The sequence below is a fragment of the Saccostrea cucullata genome, unplaced genomic scaffold, assembly GCF_032062105.1.
Source record: "Saccostrea cucullata isolate Sc308-1 unplaced genomic scaffold, CSIRO_AGI_Scuc_v1 ctg274, whole genome shotgun sequence".
In the NCBI taxonomy this organism is placed as follows: Eukaryota; Metazoa; Mollusca; class Bivalvia; order Ostreida; family Ostreidae; genus Saccostrea; species Saccostrea cuccullata.
Genome location: NW_026936286.1, coordinates 529,784 through 549,330, shown reverse-complemented (window position 1 = coordinate 549,330; position 19,547 = coordinate 529,784). Strand labels below are relative to the sequence as shown.

At 32.1% G+C, this 19,547-nt stretch overlaps 1 protein-coding gene across 2 annotated transcripts; it reads right to left on the bottom strand.

The window, feature by feature from the left end:
* Positions 1–3,330: 3,330 nt before the first annotated feature.
* LOC134245261 (transmembrane protein 64-like) lies at positions 3,331–17,958 on the bottom strand. Of its 2 annotated transcripts, XM_062727564.1 has the most exons (5): positions 17,687–17,958; positions 13,272–13,359; positions 10,392–11,135; positions 5,405–5,566; positions 3,331–3,949 (listed from the first exon to the last, which is right to left on the bottom strand). In XM_062727564.1, exons 3-5 carry the CDS (start codon positions 11,106–11,108, stop codon positions 3,773–3,775), a joined length of 1,056 nt encoding a protein of 351 aa, XP_062583548.1. In that variant the 5' UTR covers positions 11,109–11,135; positions 13,272–13,359; positions 17,687–17,958; the 3' UTR covers positions 3,331–3,772. The 2 variants fall into 2 exon arrangements, with proteins under 2 accessions (XP_062583548.1, XP_062583549.1); XM_062727565.1 differs by lacking the exons at positions 13,272–13,359; positions 17,687–17,958 and adding an exon at positions 11,633–12,000.
* Between the last annotated feature and the right edge of the window lie 1,589 nt (positions 17,959–19,547).

Below are 19,547 nucleotides of genomic sequence, written 5' to 3'. Positions count from 1 at the left end.
ATTGTTTGATGGACTTTTGAGCTTGAATATTGCTAATTATCTCCATACATGTATATTATATTTTTAAGGGTATTTTATGAAAGAATTCTGAATTTTAGGATTCCAGTTGAGAAAGGGTACATCAAAATCACCATGGTTCACTGGAGTGTTTATAGAATTTACCACGAAATTTTCATCCTTAGAATGTGAACTATGAGAATAAGTTGGATTTCCAGATGTTTAAAAACCAAGTTGTCCTAAAATATTATAGTAATGTAAACAAAGACGATTTTGTTGCAAACATATAACAATTTGTACATGCAACCTTCATAAATATTGTGTCACCTCCAAAAAAGTGAAAACGGATGGATAAAATGGTGCGCATATTGCCTTTAATCCATATGCATTCTGGCCAAGTTGTCAGGTCATCCTCTTCAAATTAAGCCCATCATTTTAGCATAATCTTTTACAAAATTTATTATAGAAATGAAGTTCTTGCTAATTGAAAGATAAACTTCCTGTATTTAGATTCTTATGTTTATTCAATGCAATCAATTCATACATACACAGCACCTTTGTTAATGCTATAATAAATGTGTTTAATACACACATAGCAAAAACTTATTTACAAAACAGTGTGTCACACAGAATATCTGGATCATACAAATCTGATAGTTCATGATAATTTCTTATAATGCCAAGTAATGATACAGGATTGTTGGATTTGTCTTAAAAAAAATTAAGTTATTTCATAATTGAAACACTAAGCAATCAAGAATAAATTCAAAATATTTCAAAATTGTATTCTGGTCATTTAAAACAATACATGTATTTAACAGATGAAAGATTGAGGGTTTTCATGTGAATATAACTTGCATTAGAATACAGATATTTTAGGTGGAGATTAAAAAAAAAACAATAAACCTGATTCGTTTTCCAAATGGAAATTGATAATTATCCAAAAAAATTGCAATAAAAGAAAATTGATTGTTGCTTTTTAATACATATATGGTTGGATAATTATCTTAAAAATCCATTTTTTTCTTCAGATTTTTACAATCTAAAACTCTTTGGTACCTAAAATTGAATCCATTACTAAAAATACACTAAAAACAGAATTTTGAATAAAATGATGAAGAACACATCAAGCAGAAAACCATAGCAATAATTGTGTCATATCAATCGAATTAAAATTAGATTACCTACTACGAGAGCACAGACTATCTAATTTTAATTACACTGACAAATTTCACACTATGTACAAGATGTATAACTCTCTTTTTACCTGATAACATGGATAAAACAAATGATTGCGTGAACACCAATAAAACACCTGAAAACCAGAGAACAAATAACGACTAGAAGCAGAGACCTATATACTAGTATAGTATATAGGTCCCTGCTAGAAGGAACAAGGGAAATAACTCAAAAATTTGAACAAGAACATTTTTCTGTTGCATGAACAATCAAGAACTCAACAAAATGTCAAACAAGAAAAAAACTAAGTAGTCACATTAAGACTGATAGATTTAGAAATTCATTTATAGAAAGCTGAAAAGCACAGGGAAAAAATCCTTGCATTTTCAATAACAAAATTTAAGACATTCCTGATCATTAGTAAAATTTGTCTCAATTTTTAAAGTGTATTCCACTACTTATGGTCCAGAGATTATGACCATAAAGGATTTTATAGATTAATGAATTACTTAAGTACATCATACAACATTTATAAGAAATAACCAGTTAGATATTTTAACAGTAACTGATGGTATAGTCAAATTAAAGATACCTCAAACAAGAATATTTTTTATTATCATTTAAGCTTTTTTTTAAGGACATATGCAACATATTAGAACTTTCTTTTGTCTTTTTCCCAGGAGTTGAAGAGGTCCAATACTCAAAAGAACTATTTGCTATATTTTAATGCCCATCTATGTTGTTGTACACTTCTAAAACAAGTTTGGATATACCAAAGGTCTAGAATAAATTGTGTTTAGTAATTTTTATATATTTTTTCTTTGAATTGAAAAACAATTGTCATCAATTGATATCTTTTCGAAACCCCTGGAAACGCATGCTCATTTTCTGTATGTGAACATCAGAGGAAAATATTATAGTCTTAAATTAATAATATCTTGAAAAATTAGCAGTAGGTAAAGTATGTTGCATATGTCCTTAAGTGCAGTATAAATATGCATGATTAAATTGAACTTTTTATAAAGAAATGCTTATCTAGAGCAAGCATTACATAATCAATTTTACATCAAATTTGCTTTCCTTACAGAATGTTTATGTTTACTGATGTGACATCAGCATACACATGTTCCAACTGTCATAAGGAGGTTACTAGTGATTGATCAGAATTCTGCAGCACTAGGTGTAACATGTGGTCCTTTGAACACTAACTATGTTTTGTTTTATATTGTTCTTATTACAATGAAAAAGCATCCAGTATTGAAATGCACTCTGTAAAAAGAAAAAAACTTGTTGGTTGTGAAATTTTTGAACTGAATTTCTTTTTTTTCTGATTTCTTTCTTTCTTTCTTTTCAAAACAGAAAAAAACACTTTGTTGGAAAGTTGGAAAACATCATATTGATTGAAAATTTACAAATATGCATGGATTTATTCCATTATTTGAAGGATTTATAACACTTTTTTTCAAATCTATACATCATAAAGATAGGTACAGTACATGTACTTATTAAAATATCACTGTTACTGGGTATTAAAAACCATACATCATATGAACATATACAGTGTATAGTTAAAACCAACTTTTATTTCTGCACAGGAAATATCTGCTAGGTTACAACCTTCCTATACTCATGAAAATTTATCATTAGTTGTAGACAGAATTTAAACTGTCTTATGTGAATAAAAGTTGTGAAAATAAAAGTTGACTCATAAGTATTTTAATACATGTAATACATGTGTATATAAAAATCAGTCTTAAATAACAGAACATTTAGTCAAGTTTGAGCAGTCAAATCCAAAATTCCTGATAAACAAAAAATTTGGCTGAAGATATTTCTATATCCATCAATGTATATGGATTAAGTACAACAATAAATAATAATGATTATCACATATATTGTAATGCCGCTTCAGATGAATGTTGTGAGCATTAATAAAATAAATACATAAAAATCTTAGTTTGGCATTTCAAAATTTGTTCATTTCACATGTGTTATCAAAATCAAAAATTTAAAAACATACAGATAAACACGAAGTATTTCATTTTTCATGAATTAAAAAAATCACATTTTGTACACATTAAAAGGAAACCATAGCATGAAATAGATATTTTTTTAGATCTAAATCCAAATTTTGAAACTTTTTCTTTTGAATTCATCAAAAAATAAAAGGGAAACTAGGATATGGAATTAAGCACAATAACAAATAAATATTGATGAATAATTTTTAAAAAATTTATCACTTGAAAACATAAAAGCAGCACTTTTAATAAAATATTGACATAATTAAGAAACATATAAAGCAATTGAAGATAATAACATTAATTGAAGATCGTCTGTCACCTAGCTATGATGCATAAATTTGTGGAGTACATCAGGTACTGGACCCAAGATAAACTTGTACATGCATGACAAGAATTGCATTTTTATGTGCTTCTTACTTCTCATAAAACTTACCATACACCAATTATCTCCTTGTCTATAGATACAACACCAAACTCACAACCAAAAATCTATGGCAAACAGAATTAATTCCTCCATAAAAAGGAAAAACAGCAGTGAAAAAATATAGTTCAACACATCAAAGTTACAAGAAGCATCACGTATGAATGACACCATTTGATACTTTTTTTGTTATTCTGTTGCTATGGTGATCGTCGTGGTTGGTGACTTCTGGCAGCTCTATACAGGGGTTCTCTTGGCCCTCCACTGTTTTCTTTAACTCTGATCGAGCTTTTCTGATGACAAACCACAGTAACACAACAGTTAACAAGATCTGAAATTATATAGTACAATATATTAACTTTGAATGTTATTTCTGAGGACTAACTGATTAATGCTACATGTATAAGTTTCATTATCATGATTATCAAACCTTTCAAAAAGAGGAAAAATAGATCTGTCCTTGTAGGTCTAATACCCATACAGGGTGATTAAAGAAAGGGGGCACATCCTAAAATACATGTACAGTATATGTAACTATTATAATAAGTGAAAAGTAATTTAAACACTGTTATAAAAAATTGTACAGGCAAATTCCATAGCCTAAATCTTGTTGAAAAATAATTGGGTGAAGACAAGTTAATCTTTGCATTGTGTATAAAAAAAATATGACCAAGCATTAAAAACAATAAATACTGAGTTCATGCAATCAAATGTACATCAAATCTAAAAAATGTATCAATTTGGCTGAAAAATTTTACCAATTGCAATAAATTGTAAAATCAAATAAAAGGAAATTAGGCCTTGTATTAATATTTCATTTGTTTACTCAATCAATTGTAGGTTACAATCAAAATTAGCTACCAAGCCACAAATTTAGATTTGGCAATTCCAGATAAATTACTGGATAAAAAGATGAATCAGAGTTTGATTTGATGGTCCTGTACAATGGACTACTTTCCAGGGATTTTAGATTAGATCTCTGGAATTACCCAGAATTAAAGCAATTAAAGGCAGCTGACAATCTGCAAACAGCTAGAGTATCTTTCTTATATGGCCAATAAAGAGAAAGATGGTAAAGACTTGCATGTAACACATAGATAGTAAGTGACTGCAATTTTCCCTTATTACCAGTATCTGAAGTTGCATAATTCCAAAATCCAATTACTGGTACATGTATATACATAGCATTACAAGACTTTCAGTGCTTTACCAAAATTGCTGAATTGCAAATTCAATCAATGAAAATGTGACAGTTTATGTTGTGACTCCTAAATCACTTCCGAGCATCAGGAATAGCATCCTCCATCTCCCAATTTTTTTTCAGTTTTTTTTTTTTTAAGTTTTAAGAAATGTCAGACCTAACTAGTTAAGGTTTTTTATTTTTATTTTAGATAATGAAAATATCATAAGGATATATTCAAGAAAGGAAATATACGAGTATATTGATTCACTGATTGTTTAAGGTCCCTCTCGAGATTTTTCACTCATAAGAAGACACCACCACTTGCCAGTGGAGGGTTACAAATTCTGACCTATACTTTGGACTTACGGCCATTGGCCAACACCTACTGTGACACGGGACCTCCGTTTATGCGGTCTAATCTGAAGGACCGGTCTCCATGTCCCACAGTGGGATTCGAACCCGTGACGTAAGGATCAATTCCTTACTTCGCGACTCTGGAGCTGACATTCTAACCACTGATCCACACAGGTGACGATATAGGAGTAAAGGAGAAAATATTCAATGAATGTAAATATATTCAGATATTTTGTATTGGCAACTTACCTGAACTGATAATATGAGATAACCAGTGGCCTGATTTGACTGGTCGGTTAAAACGTCACTCATGGTTCGGAGGGTGGAGCCCATGTAACAATTCAGCACTGTGGTTGGCAGCAATCCAATTGTGGAGGCAGCACAATATGACATAAGAGGTATATCTGTTAGCTGAAAACATGAAAAAAGGAATAAATTTATAGGAGATAATTCATTTGTCGTTGTTGGATAAGAATTTATTTCATAAAGGGAACAGGTGTTTTATAATATTCTCATAAACTTTCTGTTTTGCAAATTCATTGAATTTTATATGTAATATTGTGTGAAAATAAAATATTCTGGGAAAATTTCAATGCTATTCAATGGATGAATTACAGTATAAAATTCATTATTGAAAATATAATAAACCACAGTATATCAAATACATATACCATTGGGTACCACAATGTTAGTTTTTCAGTAGTGCATTTAAATTACTTTTCATCTGAGAAGATTTACTAGGGGTATATAGTTTTTGCCCTGTCCTTCCATCTGTCTGTCTGTTTGTTTGCAAAAACTTTAACCTTGTCTGTAATTTTTGAGTGAGTGGGGCTATGGCTTTCATATATTTCACAGGACGGTGTATTCCTTGTAACAAGACATTTCTTTTGGCAGTCACCATCAAATTTGACCTTGTGACCTTAACCTTGGAGTTTGACCCACTTTAACAAAAATTTTCTGAACTTTAACAATAGCCATAACTTTTGAATAGTTGGTGCTAGGGCTTTCATACTTCACATGTGTATTCACTATGATAAGGCCTTTCAATGGGTATTATACACTTATCCACTGGGTGTGAGTGGAATAGCTCTTTTATCAAACCCGCGACAGAGAACTATTCCCCGTGGGCTTGCCCGAGGGGAATAGTACCTGTCAAGGGTTTGATAAAAGAGCTATCCCACTCACATCCAGTGGATAAGCATTTTATTATACTGATGTATAATATAATTTCTGAGGTTTGAATTTTTTTTTTGGAGTAAGATAATTCTGCAAGATTAATTTGAAATTCTGATGACGTCCCAGTGCTACTGAAGTCATTATGACATCACCAGTTTAATGATTTATCGTTGTAAATCAAAATTGGCGGCAACAATTTGCATGAAATTTTTCCGAGGGTGGATAGCAAAAACTATACCCCGGGGTATAGCTTTGCTATGCATGAACTATGAAGGATAGTTATTTTACCTTCTGAACTTTATATAGGAAACATTTTAACAGAAGTATAATAATAAAAAATATTTGACCTTTTGCCCTTGATCTTAGAGTTAGGCCAACTTTTTGAAAACTTAAATCTTGACCAAAACTTTTAAACTGTTAGAACTAGGGTTTTAATATTTCACAGAATCACAGATGTATGCTTTGTGAGAAGACCTTTCATTGGGTATCAACAGTTTTGACCATCTGACCTTGACCTTGGAGTTAAACCTGCATTTGAGAAATTTCAACCCTCACCATAAGCTGCCATACGGGGGCATCAGTGTTTCACAAACACATCTTGTTATCGTATGAAATCTATTTGAACCTGACCTATCATGTTTTAATCTGTTTATTATCATTAATTATCACCTGTCATGTCATAGTCAGTGAATCCAGCATTGACTAGAAAGAACTAGTATGTACTATAATAGAGAGATCAATATACATTTATTACTATATACATTATGAATTGACTAGCATCTGAAAGCAGTCTTTGGACTGTTTTTATATATGGCAAGTAGCCTATATTGACTTATATTGCACATGTACACAATCTGTTAATAAGTGTTTCAACTGAATATGACATGATCTATTCCAAATTATGTCACTGGCTGATGGTGTACTATTCAACCCATTAAAATCTACAAGCCACAAGAATTTTGTTTATTTTCAAAATGAAGTTGGATAAACTGCATTAATATTATCTTCATGTCATTGATCAGATTGTCAGATATAATGGACAAGTAAATGTCTACAGTTTTGGAAAAAGTTCAGAGTGTAAATCTTCAATACAAAGTTTTGATGTTGATTTCAAATCATCTCTGGTATTTGCACCAGTGGATTAAAGGGGGAGGGTGTTGTGTGTGTGGGGGGGAGGGGGGGGGGGCTGCTCCCCCCTCTTGTGTCCAAAATATACATAATTATGATTTTATAAATCAATTTTTTTTTCATTTGGTGTGGCTGTGGGCCACTATCATGACCCCAAATTGGTACCCATTCCCTTTTTAGCTCACCTGAGCCGAAGGCTCAAGTGAGCTATTCTGATCAAAATTTGTCCGTCGTCTGTCGTCGTCATTGTCGTAAACTTTTCACATTTTCATCTTCTTCTCAAGAACCACTGGGCCGATTTCAACCAAACTTGGTACAAAGTATCCTTGGGTGAAGGGGATTCAAGTTTGTTCAAATGAAGGGCAGAATTTTCCAAGGGGAGATAATTATGAATTAGAGAAAAATTAATGGCATTTTAAAAAAATTTTTTAATGTACCACTGGGCCAGGAAAGATGAAACTCATGTGGGATCATCTTCAGGTAGTGTAGATTCAAGTTTGTTCAAATCATGACCCCTGGGGGTAGTGGGGCCAAAATGGCCCAAAGTTTTACATAGGAATATATAGGAAAAATCTTAAAAAATCTTCTTCTCAAGAACCACTGGGCCAGGAAAGATGAAACTCATTTGGGATTATCTTCAGGTAGTGTAGATTCAAGTTTGTTCAAATCATGACCCCCGGGGGTAGGGTGGGGCCAAAATGGCTGATCAAAGTTTTACTTAGGAATATATTAGAAAAATCTTTTAAAATCTTCTTCTCAAGAACCACTGGGCCAGGAAAGATGAAACTCATGTGGGATCATCCTCAGGTAGTGTAGATTCAAGTGTGTTCAAATCATGACCCCCGGGGGTAGGGTGGGGCCAAAATGGCCGATCAAAGTTTTACTTAGGAATATATTAGAAAAATCTTTTAAAATCTTCTTCTCAAGAACCACTGGGCCAGGAAAGATGAAACTCATGTGGGATCATCCTCAGGTAGTGTACATTCAAGTGTGTTCAAATCATGACCCCCGGGGGTAGGGTGGGGCCAAAATGGCCGATCAAAGTTTTACATAGGAATATATAGGAAAAATCTTTAAAAATCTTCTTCTCAAGTACCATTGGGCCAGGAAAGATTAAACTCATGTGGAATCATCCTCAGGTAGTGTAGATTCAAGTTTGTACAAATCATGACCCCCGGGGGTAGGGTGGAGCCAAAATGGCGGATCAAAGTTTTACATAGGAACATATAGGGAAACCTTTTAAAATCTTCTTTTCAAGTACTTCAAAGACAGGCTTCGTTATATTTATAGGGAATCATCCTCAGGTAGTGTAGATTCAAGTTTGTTCAAATCATGACCCCCTGGGGGGTGTAAAGATTTAAGTTTTGTTTACTTTCAGTTCTGATCTGATCTGTGTTTTTCCGAGCCAATTGCTCAGGTGAGCGATGTGACCCCTGGGCCTCTTGTCAAGATTCCTGGATCCGCCACTGATTTGGGGACTTTTATAGTTTAAGCATATTTTGAGAGGATAAAGGACTGAAAGATGTTTTGAGGCCTTTATTGGTAAAACAGAATTTAACAAGCTTTACTTCAAAAGACTTATGAAATTTTTTATTGTAAAAAAGTTATTTACAAAATATTATGGTCTTAATTGTAAGTCCTTTTGTAAAGCATGGCCCAAGACATTGGTTAAGATGGCAACATCTGTCACCAGTTATAAAAAAGTCAGCAATTAAAAGGCTTGAAATCTATATTTATATTTGAGGTACCTGACTTAATTTATTCAGACCATGGATTATTTTGGATCTTGTTTGATGTGTATCTAGCACCTATATTTAAAATCTCTTAGACTAGTTGATTTGGAAATATAAAAAAAAGTTTTTGAAGAAGGGTAATTTCTTGTCATGAAATTTTGAAGCTTTGTTAGTTTATTTAGTTTAGAAGATATCAACAAAAATAATTTGTTATATTTAGACTTGTACGAACATATAATACAAAGTTGAGGTCAAAATATTTTGGTATACAGTAAAATATTCTCCACCAAAATTCTATAAAATTAAGTGCAGACTCCATCATTTTATTAACCATGAAGATTAAGCTTTTGTTTTTTAGTTTTTTTTAAAAGGTTTGATTGTTTTTCTTGTGTATGTGAGGATGTGTGTGTGTGTGTTGGAGGGGGGGGGGGCAGATAGTCCAATACCATTTTGTACTTATTTGCACTGTCATTAAGGTTTTGTGGCCTTTCGTCTGTTTGTGACTTTTAAAATGTGTATGGCACAAAACAGTGAATTAGAGAGTTTTAAATAAGTGCAATCATAAAACACTTTAGTTTGAGAAAACGCTCAAGTACAGTATTACAGTATATATTATTAAATAATTTGTATCAATTAGCTTTATTACATTAAATATATATATGACTCAACACTTGTTTAGTGTACTTTGCTCTATTAATTCAGGATCTAAGCCATCATCTGATTCTGACACAACAGATTTTAATGCTGATTCAATGTTTGAAATGTCATTTACACTGATTCTTTTTATGGTGTGCTGATGTTTGAGTTGAAATGAAATGATATAAAATATTTTACTCATCAACTAGTCATACACAGGGCTGTCCCTTAGACTGGGGGGGGGGGGATTTCCCTTGTACTTATATTGTTATAAATCCCCCCTTCATTTTGGAATTCCTTCTCATCCCAGTATTAGTGTGTTTTGGCATGTGGTGGTTGGGGTGGGTGGGGGTGGATTCCAGGAATTATCCCAGATATTAGAGCAGTTTAGATGTAAATTTTTTTTTTTAGATTTTCTCAATTTTTTTTTTATATATTCAAATTTTTAGAGGAAAATTTTGTTTTCAAAAACTATGACAATTTTTACTTGCTTTTGATAAGGGGTCTAATCTATGCCAGCTGTCAGCATACTCTGTCCATTTTTTGGAAAAAGAGTTACTTACTGAAAATAGTCCATTCTGTAATCCAAATGGAATAGGAGTAAGTCTGGCTAATGCTATTAACTTGAATCCTTGAGAACTCTGCACCACTTTGATCACAGCGTCCATCTTACTGTTGTGGAACCTCTTTTTGATGAAGTTTTGGCAGCAGTTTTTCATCACTAAATGCGCTACAATAATACCCACGGTCCCACATATCAGTACCACTATAGGTCCATAGATATAACCGTAGAGATACCCCGCGGCCACCATGAGGAGTATGTACCCCCAGGCCATGGGAAACGAGGTCACAATGAAGAGGAGGAGGAAAATAAATACACTAATGTAGGGGTCTGTTTGTTCCAACCATAGTAAGAGATCTTTGATGTATTGTCTACAAGTCACGATTAGTATGCATATAATTGAGATCAGTATCACAGATGAAATGGAGAGTTGGTAACAACTGGGTCCAGAGCGACCTAAAATATCTCCTTCTTCCGAAGAGTCCAAATCACTTTCCTTGTCCTTCTCTATGAGGAGCTCCACATCCGGGGAGACGGCGGAGTCCACCACCCCCTTGTGGTGGTGACCCTGGGGTCGACCTGACAGAAATACCTCGTCCAGCGTGGAGGACTCGCCCAGGAACATCTGGGGTCGCATGTGAATGTGCTGCACGGTGAAGTGGAACCCGTCGGTACAAGAGGCCATTGCCACGGGGTTGAAGTTGTCTTCTGCTACCATGTGGTCAGACTGCTATAACCTGCTTCACTGTGAGAGGGGATAAAATAGATAACATCATTGATAGAGTGATGGTGGAGAGAAAACAAATATTTACTTGTATACTTCACATTTAATGCATTTATATGTCACCTCCATAAAATACTTGACAAATTTATATAGGGTACAGGAGAACCTTAAAACCTAACTTCACGTTCAAGAGCTAAGGTCTGTGCAATCTGAATGTTAAAGACTAATGCAGATTTTTTAGTTAAATCCCAAGAAATATACTAAACTACAATGTAAAGCCTGACATATTGATTAAAGAATCAAATACACAATACAAGACTATGTAGGATACATAATATAAATTATATACCTATATATAATTAAATAAATCTTATGAATTGATTTTTCCATCCTCTTACTCCCTCAAGAAGCCCCTGTACATTGATGCAATTATTTTTTATAACACCTTGTAACACCCCTACATAACTACTGAGCCACACTACCCTGGATATACACGTACGGGTATAAGGCATACACACCTCGTTAGCAGAAACAGGAAGGCAGGAGATAACATCTTATGTATGACCTATTAATAATTCCTTACATTCAATCATCTACAACAATTTACATGTGCCTAGGGAAGTATTTACCTGTCCAACACACACTGAAATTAAAGGTGAAGCAAAATTGTCACACCTTGGCTTTTCTGCATTATTGTTTTCAATCCGTAAGCTTCGAAAGGACAGGAAATATAAATCCAGGCATGTTCTTTTTATTTAGTTCTCCAGATACTTTATAGAGCGTCAGTAAGGAAAAGGAGGGCGAAAAAATCAATTTGCTAGTCAATAATTTCTTCGTTAGCACATTGTACCTTGCGCTTTTATTTGGCTTCGACTGAAGGAGAGTGTTCGATGTGTGATTAACTAATTATTCCGACCTGAATTTGTACAACATTCATGATATTTGTCTGAGATTGTTTTAACCAATCTCCATCAAGTGTGTCACTTAAGCATTAGATAAATATTGAACAACTACAAAGAATAAATAAAATTATAATAGCCGGACCTTGGAGACCTTTGAGATCAGGGGTCATGTATTGTGGTTCAAACCCTTCAATATTTGATTTCAATAAATAAACAAAATCTATATCCTTCTAGGAAAAAATATCTTTTATTAGGGATTTTTTTTAAATACTTTGATTTTGCAATGTTGAATTTTTTTTCAATCAGTTTTGCATTAAAAATGACAATTATACCTTAATTTGGCATATGAATTTTTTAATACACTATAATTTAATTTTGAATGTAACGCTGTATTTGATTGGATAAAAAATATACTTTATATCGTATAAAATGGGTTGCCTACGTCACAATGACGTATCAATCCGCCTGACGTTGCATTCTAATTTTGTACAAATTGAAGACAATTTGTTAGAATATTCATCTTTTTTTCTTACATCAAATGAATGAAAATTAAATTATAAGCAATGAATTTAATAGCTATCCATTTTATACGGTATAAACTGGGTTAGGGCAGTTTACGCTTTATAAACCGCAAAGCAGTTTATAAAGAAGCGTAAACTGTTCTATTAAATTCATAGAGTGCATGAGGTTTATACATTCTGAAATCTGTTCGACAACTTTATTTAAAAATCCCCAACACAAACTTCCTTATAAAGTGTTTAAATTTAGAAAAACAAAGTTGATATCTGTAATTAACGAACACATCATGCTGCAACTCCCATGTTACATAGAATCAATCTCAGTTTTCTGTGATTTAACAACCAGTGCAGTCTATTTTTCCTGTAATTTAACCTCAAGAGAGTAACCATTTGTTCAATAAAGTAATCTATATCACTATTTAATTAAACTGAATCTTTGAGAATAAGAATTTCATTACCATACCCATTTCAAATTAACAAAAAATGAGATCTATAAATAAAAACTATCATGGGAAATTGATGCAAAAATTTGTAATGAAACTTTAGGTCAATAAAACAGTTTTACAGATGAAGTTGTATATTGTATAAGAAATAAGAGATATGTTCACCTAGAAACTATGCAATGCATGAAAATATAATTAACACATTGGATAATGACATGCAAATACCTATGTATGTACTGAAATTAGGAAACAGTATTCAAATTATTAGAAAAATTAATTTAAAAAAACATTTACCTTAATTTCTGTAACTCTATTTCTTCAAATTAACCATCAAAATTCTGCTTTTTCCTGCTGTGTATACAATCCTGGATCATTGTCAGTACTGTGGATCAAGATTTAGAAAGAAATTAATATACATAAATACATACACAAAATAACCAAATCAATAAGACATACACAGTTCTTTTTTGGAACTCTGTACCCATTGGGAAATCATTTTTCATCATGTTGCTGCTGCTTGTAATGAACTTTTGCCTGTTCATTCACAAATTATATTAATCAAAAACTTCTCTCACATCACTTTTTTCAGACTCTTGAGATTTAATTCTGATGATGAAAAAATTACTGAAGAACTTTTATTACTGTGAAATGACCCGGCCAACAATCCAATTTTTTTTCCTCAAACCTTGAAAATTAGACCCAACGAAAATATGAGATGTTACAGCTAGTTTACATATTATATGAGATATCATTGCTATAACATCATGGTAGATTAACATATGTTTGTAAACTCTGATTTTCTTTTTTTTTAGATCAATAACCTTGACCTCTAAGTATGACTTTGACCTCTGCTAGTGCATTTTTATACAAGAGGCCCCAATCTATTTAAAATCAGACTTCTTAGATCCCACCTCCCTTTTAACTCTGATTCCTGGATCCACTCCTTTATTTGAGGTTCATCTTTCTAATCTCTCAAGGATCATAAAACTGGCTGCAAGACTATATACTTCCCAAACTGCTAATGATGAACTATAGCCATCATAAAAACTGGTATATGATTATCATACAATACATAAAAGTCATTTTATTGAGGCATTGACCCACTAGTAACTTCGTTTCTCTCTTTTATAATCTCTGCATGCAGGTATAGCTTAATTAAATTATTAAAGTCCCAGCTAAAACAATGACAAACAACATTAGCTTTGTTAGGCCTGTGCACCTTTCATATATACTTTAGAATTTTCATGTAAAATTTTTGGTTACCAACTATAACCACCTTCAGTCATAACCCACAGTAATTAACAACTTTTCTGGGGAAAGATAGAATTAAGGAGTAACCCAGCCTTCTGCTTCCCTTTATTCAAACCAGATATTTTTTTCTCATAAAATGTACTTCATAATACTTCAACTGCAAACCATAAAACATATAATAAATACATGTATTAAATGTCAACTTTAATATCTGGTGATTACAGTTTAATGTCAAGCAAAACTTAGATTCAACATTAGCAGTCATCCAATATAACATAGTTTACATACCTTACCCATAAGGAAAAAATGTTTCCAAAAAAAGTGTAAAGTGCAGTATATCTGCAATGGTCTAGTAGTTTAATTCTTTACACTCTATCACATGATAAGAGTTTATATAACTAAATTTTAGTTGACTAGCTATTCTGGTTATTTTATTGCCTCCTTAATGAAACAAGACCCCGATTGTAAATGAAAACAGCTAGACCTGATGTAGGTCAAACTACACAGTACATTCATACATCAGCCACATGAATAAACAAATAAATAAATTGCACTTTAGACATCAAATATACGAAGATTAAAATATGGGTCAAAGTTGATTTCAAAATGGCATGTACATCTTACTGTACAATAAGTATTTACGTTTTACAAGATTTGGGTATATTTCATGGTATGAATATTACATGTATAAATGAAGCTTTAGTAATTAAACATAATTTGGGTATATTTCATGGTACGAATATATTATGAAGCTTAATTATTAAACATATTAAAGAAAACTATACAGAGGGCTTTTTATCTAGTGGCAAATGTCTTCATACTCCTACCGGTATTAGGTGTGTGAATGCTCCCTTTATGGTGTGAAACACAGGTCAGTTCATACTTATATATATTGAGAGGAGGGTCATATGAGGATATGGAGGAAAAGGATATGGAGGAAAAGGAAGAAGGATTCTGGTTTCAGTGGTTCATTAAATTTCTGCTGATGTATGTAACATAATTTAATACTGACACAAGATCTTGCTCATTTGAATCCACACATAAGTACACATAGTTCATCTTCTTACCAATACAAGGACATACACATAGTTCATTTTCCAACCAATACAAGGATTTAATTGATTTAAAGTTACAACAGTATAACTGAATTCTTATTCTGATAAAAGTTTTTATTTAAAGATTTTTTAAGAGCAGACTTTGATATTTACAATAAAGCAGAAAATTGAAAATCACATATGAACTTATATATAAACTTGTCTTTCTGTTGTTTTTTCTTAAATCTCCAGAGTAAAATATATACACAATGAACTGTGTGTACTGTGATTGATACTTCCAAATCATAATTTGCATCTCTCAATTGAATTATTTATTCAACTGCATGCTTTTCTTACATTTAGATTGTACAAATTATTCAAAATTAAAGCACTATTTCAAACTTCTGTTCTTAAAATTCAGATATCAAATTAATTTTGATTTATAATACATGAATCTGAATAGTCGTATCTGTCTGCCAATCATTCGTCAAAGACTTAATGATCACTTTATACAGACCCTATATAGCAAAATGCAAACAGAATCAAAATGTTATATTTATAAGCATTTAATTGACAATTTTTGCTTGCAATATTATTTAGAAAAATCGATACCAAAGGTGTACAAAAAATGTATTTCTAAAATGAGGTTGTCCTCGGATAATCTGTTTATTGAAACAGGTAGGCATAAAAATATAACAAGAGACAAAAGATTCTGTAAAATATGTACTTCAGAAATTGAAGATGAATATCATTTTTTACTTGTATGCCCAATTTATTCAACATTGCGATCAAAGTTTTTGAAAAAATATTATTGGTATAGGCCATCTATGTACAAATTAATACAGTTGCTAAGTGTGAATAATGTAAAAGAATTATGTAATTTAGGGAAGTTTATCTATAAAGCCCTCGCGCTTAGAAATGATTTAATAATGTAATTGTGTGTCATTTGCTGATTTGTCTCATTTAATTACTTCTATATTGTTGATATGATTATATCTGCTATATTACATGTCATTCTCCATATGAACTGTAAAAACTGTTAATACTAGTTTGTATGTATATATATGCCAGCCATTATTTCATTTATTTCTTTTGTTTATATATTGTATTAATGCTATAAGACATATGTCTTTTGCAATAAAGAAATTGAATTGAAATTGAAATGTATAAGATTCTTAATGGAATAACAAAAGGGACACAAAACTATTTCTTTGAGGTTTAATATTTTGAAATATTTTTGAGACAAAATATTCCCTGCATCTTCCATCAAAATTTAGGCATTTCTGCACTTACCACAACTGAACAAGTTATGAGATGAAAAACTATAATATGTAAACTCTGATTTAATCAGAATCATAAAAATTTCTGGTGTATGGAGCTTTAAATTTATAACTATATTTAAGGAGGAAGAAGATTTGGCAATACACTTTACTTTCAAGCACCTGCCCGACTTACACCGAAACAGTCACATTGTTGTGCATTTTTAATAAGCATACTATATATACAAATTGTACATCAAAATTTTAAGAGCAAATTATGGTAAACAACAGTACATTTCTTATATAGTGTAAATAACATTTTCTGTTATATGAGGGGCAATTATAAGTATACGTACATTTAAATACAACAATGAATCCTTAGTCCATCTAAAGGCATACAAATTAAAGTATTGTACTGGCAAAATTACATACTTTCAATGTGCATGTATGAACATGATGAAAATTTATCAATTTCTGATTTGACAATTTTATAAAATTTCACTGACAGTATTTGGGTATTCTTTGATATTCTAAAAAATTATTTAGCATGTTCCTTCAATTCCGACAAATATCTCATCTGTGATTTTTATGCAGAAACAATTGCTTGTTTTTCTACCTATTTTTTGCAACTTTTTTTTATGTTTAATCCTAAATTTTAGGACCTTTTTCATGCATTGAGCGATTGACTGTCTTGCTCACAGCTTACAGTTTAACTTCAGAATCTTGAACACCAGTATCTTTAATATCATTGTATGGATTTACAAGTGATTTGGAAGTCCTGAAGTCTTTACTTTCAAAGACTTTTACCCTTGGTACATTGAATCACTGAGTATCTCAAAGATTTTCTTATCCTAATGATGTCTGACTAACGTTATACATGTATTTTTAAAAGTTGAAAATTCCTTTTTTTTTTTTTCAAGAATTACTGAGCATTACAAGTTTTTGGTATCAATGATCATATGAAATTACATTTTCAAATGGTTTATATATCATACTTTCTCTCTGGTGAACAAAATTTACTTCAAAGAATCCTTAAACTGTTAAACAGTTAAATAATCCACTTTTCATTTATTACGTGTTTTTTATTAAAAGTAAATGTAACCAATATTTTTCTTTAAATCACTAATTAAACACGCGCTTTCATCTATATCTATAATTTTCTTACCTTTCGTCGCTTTGTATCGTATGAAAATGTGTGGATCATGATCATGAGTTCATGATTAAGGGCTAAGAAGACGGGTAGAGCCCTACTTTTTTCTTCACTTGGAAACGTGTGGCATTGTACTGTTTACAAAATTTTCATGATATTGCATGCATTGCGCCCTTGTGAAATTTCAAAAGCACGTTCTATTTAGTACCCTTTAAAGCTTTTAAGAGCACGAGTTTGTGTTTTAAATAGCCAAGTGCATGCCAACGAAAATAAACTCTGCCCCTTACATCATTAACGGTCGAAATCGGATAGCCGTTTGGATTTTTTTTTCCCTCAACCTCAAGGCTTTGATTACTCGATTATTACTATTTCAAATAAAGAAGTTTGTTCTATTTAAAATATTTTACATAAACCGATATATATAAATATTTCTTTTATTTTTGTATGTGGCCGCTTACATCAATATTTAAACGAAACAGTGGAGAGAAAAAAAAGAGGGGGGGGGGCTCTCAAACCTGGATCAGTACCTTTTATAGGCCCATTTATTCTTCTTAATATCAGGGACCTGCATACCAGTATATAATTCACATTAAATTAGTTTTAAAAAATATCATTAGAGGGGTCTACATAAATTATACCAGGCTAATTATTTTCAATACACAAAACGTCAAAATACACCATCCGCCTTTTGTTTAGTAAAAATGTCGAAGAAAGCATGATTTTTTAAATATTATTTCTCAAAAAACAAGAAAAAAATTGTGATGCTGTAATGCTGAAAATTATTCAAAAAGCCATACCCCCTCGATCACCCTCTTCAACTTTCTTTTAAAATAAGAGCTTCTCTCATGTTTTTGTAATTTTTCCACGAAAAAAATTAAATTATGCCCTTACCACACTGCTCAACGCGTTATCGGCTACTCGGTTGTCATTGGGCACTCGGTTGATAACAATTTTTGACAGGATAGTAAATTATTTTAAATAAACTGTGTTAAAATTGAAACAGAGAATATTCATTGTGCGTTTTGTAAACAGAAATGAATACGGATACAAAATAAAGTCTCGATACGTACTAGTCAGCATTTGTTAGCTAGCCTTTGGAAGGCTTTAAAAGTCAAATTTGTTGTATTTTGCAAGTTTTTCTCCGATTGGCATTGCTGTAGATAGCTTTTTTTCTTCAAAATCCTTATGTTTACCTTACGTTAATAATTGTCCACAAGAAGACTTCCTCAGAATCTTGCGAATATGTAAATAAAGGGCAAAAAGTGCCCGAGTTTAACTTTCAGTATGTTATCTGAAATACGGTTGAATAATGCACTTTATTGTTATCGGATAACTCGGTTTTGGTTATCGGAAACAAACGTTGTCATAAATTAGGCAAAAACGCAAAGAAACGAAAGAAATCCGTATGAAATTTAAATATATAAAGTGGCTGGCACGAAAATCTAATTTTTGGCTATAATTTGCCTCTTTTAAGAATATGTAAGTTTTAAAAAATGAGTGTTTTTTAGCATTTCTCACTGAAATCTGCATGATCTTGACCTGTTTGAAAATATGGTATAAGTTTTAAATTTCATTTCAAGGTACCGAGGTCGCCTAGTGGCGCAGTGAACTAGAGTGTCTTTTGAACACCAAGTAAGGAGTCGATCCTTAAGTCGCGGGTTCGTATCCCACAGTGGGACGTCGCAGTAAGTGCTAGCACAAAAAGATCCCTCACTGCTCAATGGCCCTAGGTGCTGAGTATATGACAAATTTTGAACCTCTCCGCCGGCATGTGATGGCGTCTCCATATGACTGGAAAAATCTCAGGAGGGCGTTAAATAACACACAATCAAGTTGCTGAACGCATGGCGAAAGAACAGTTGCTAGCCATTTTTAT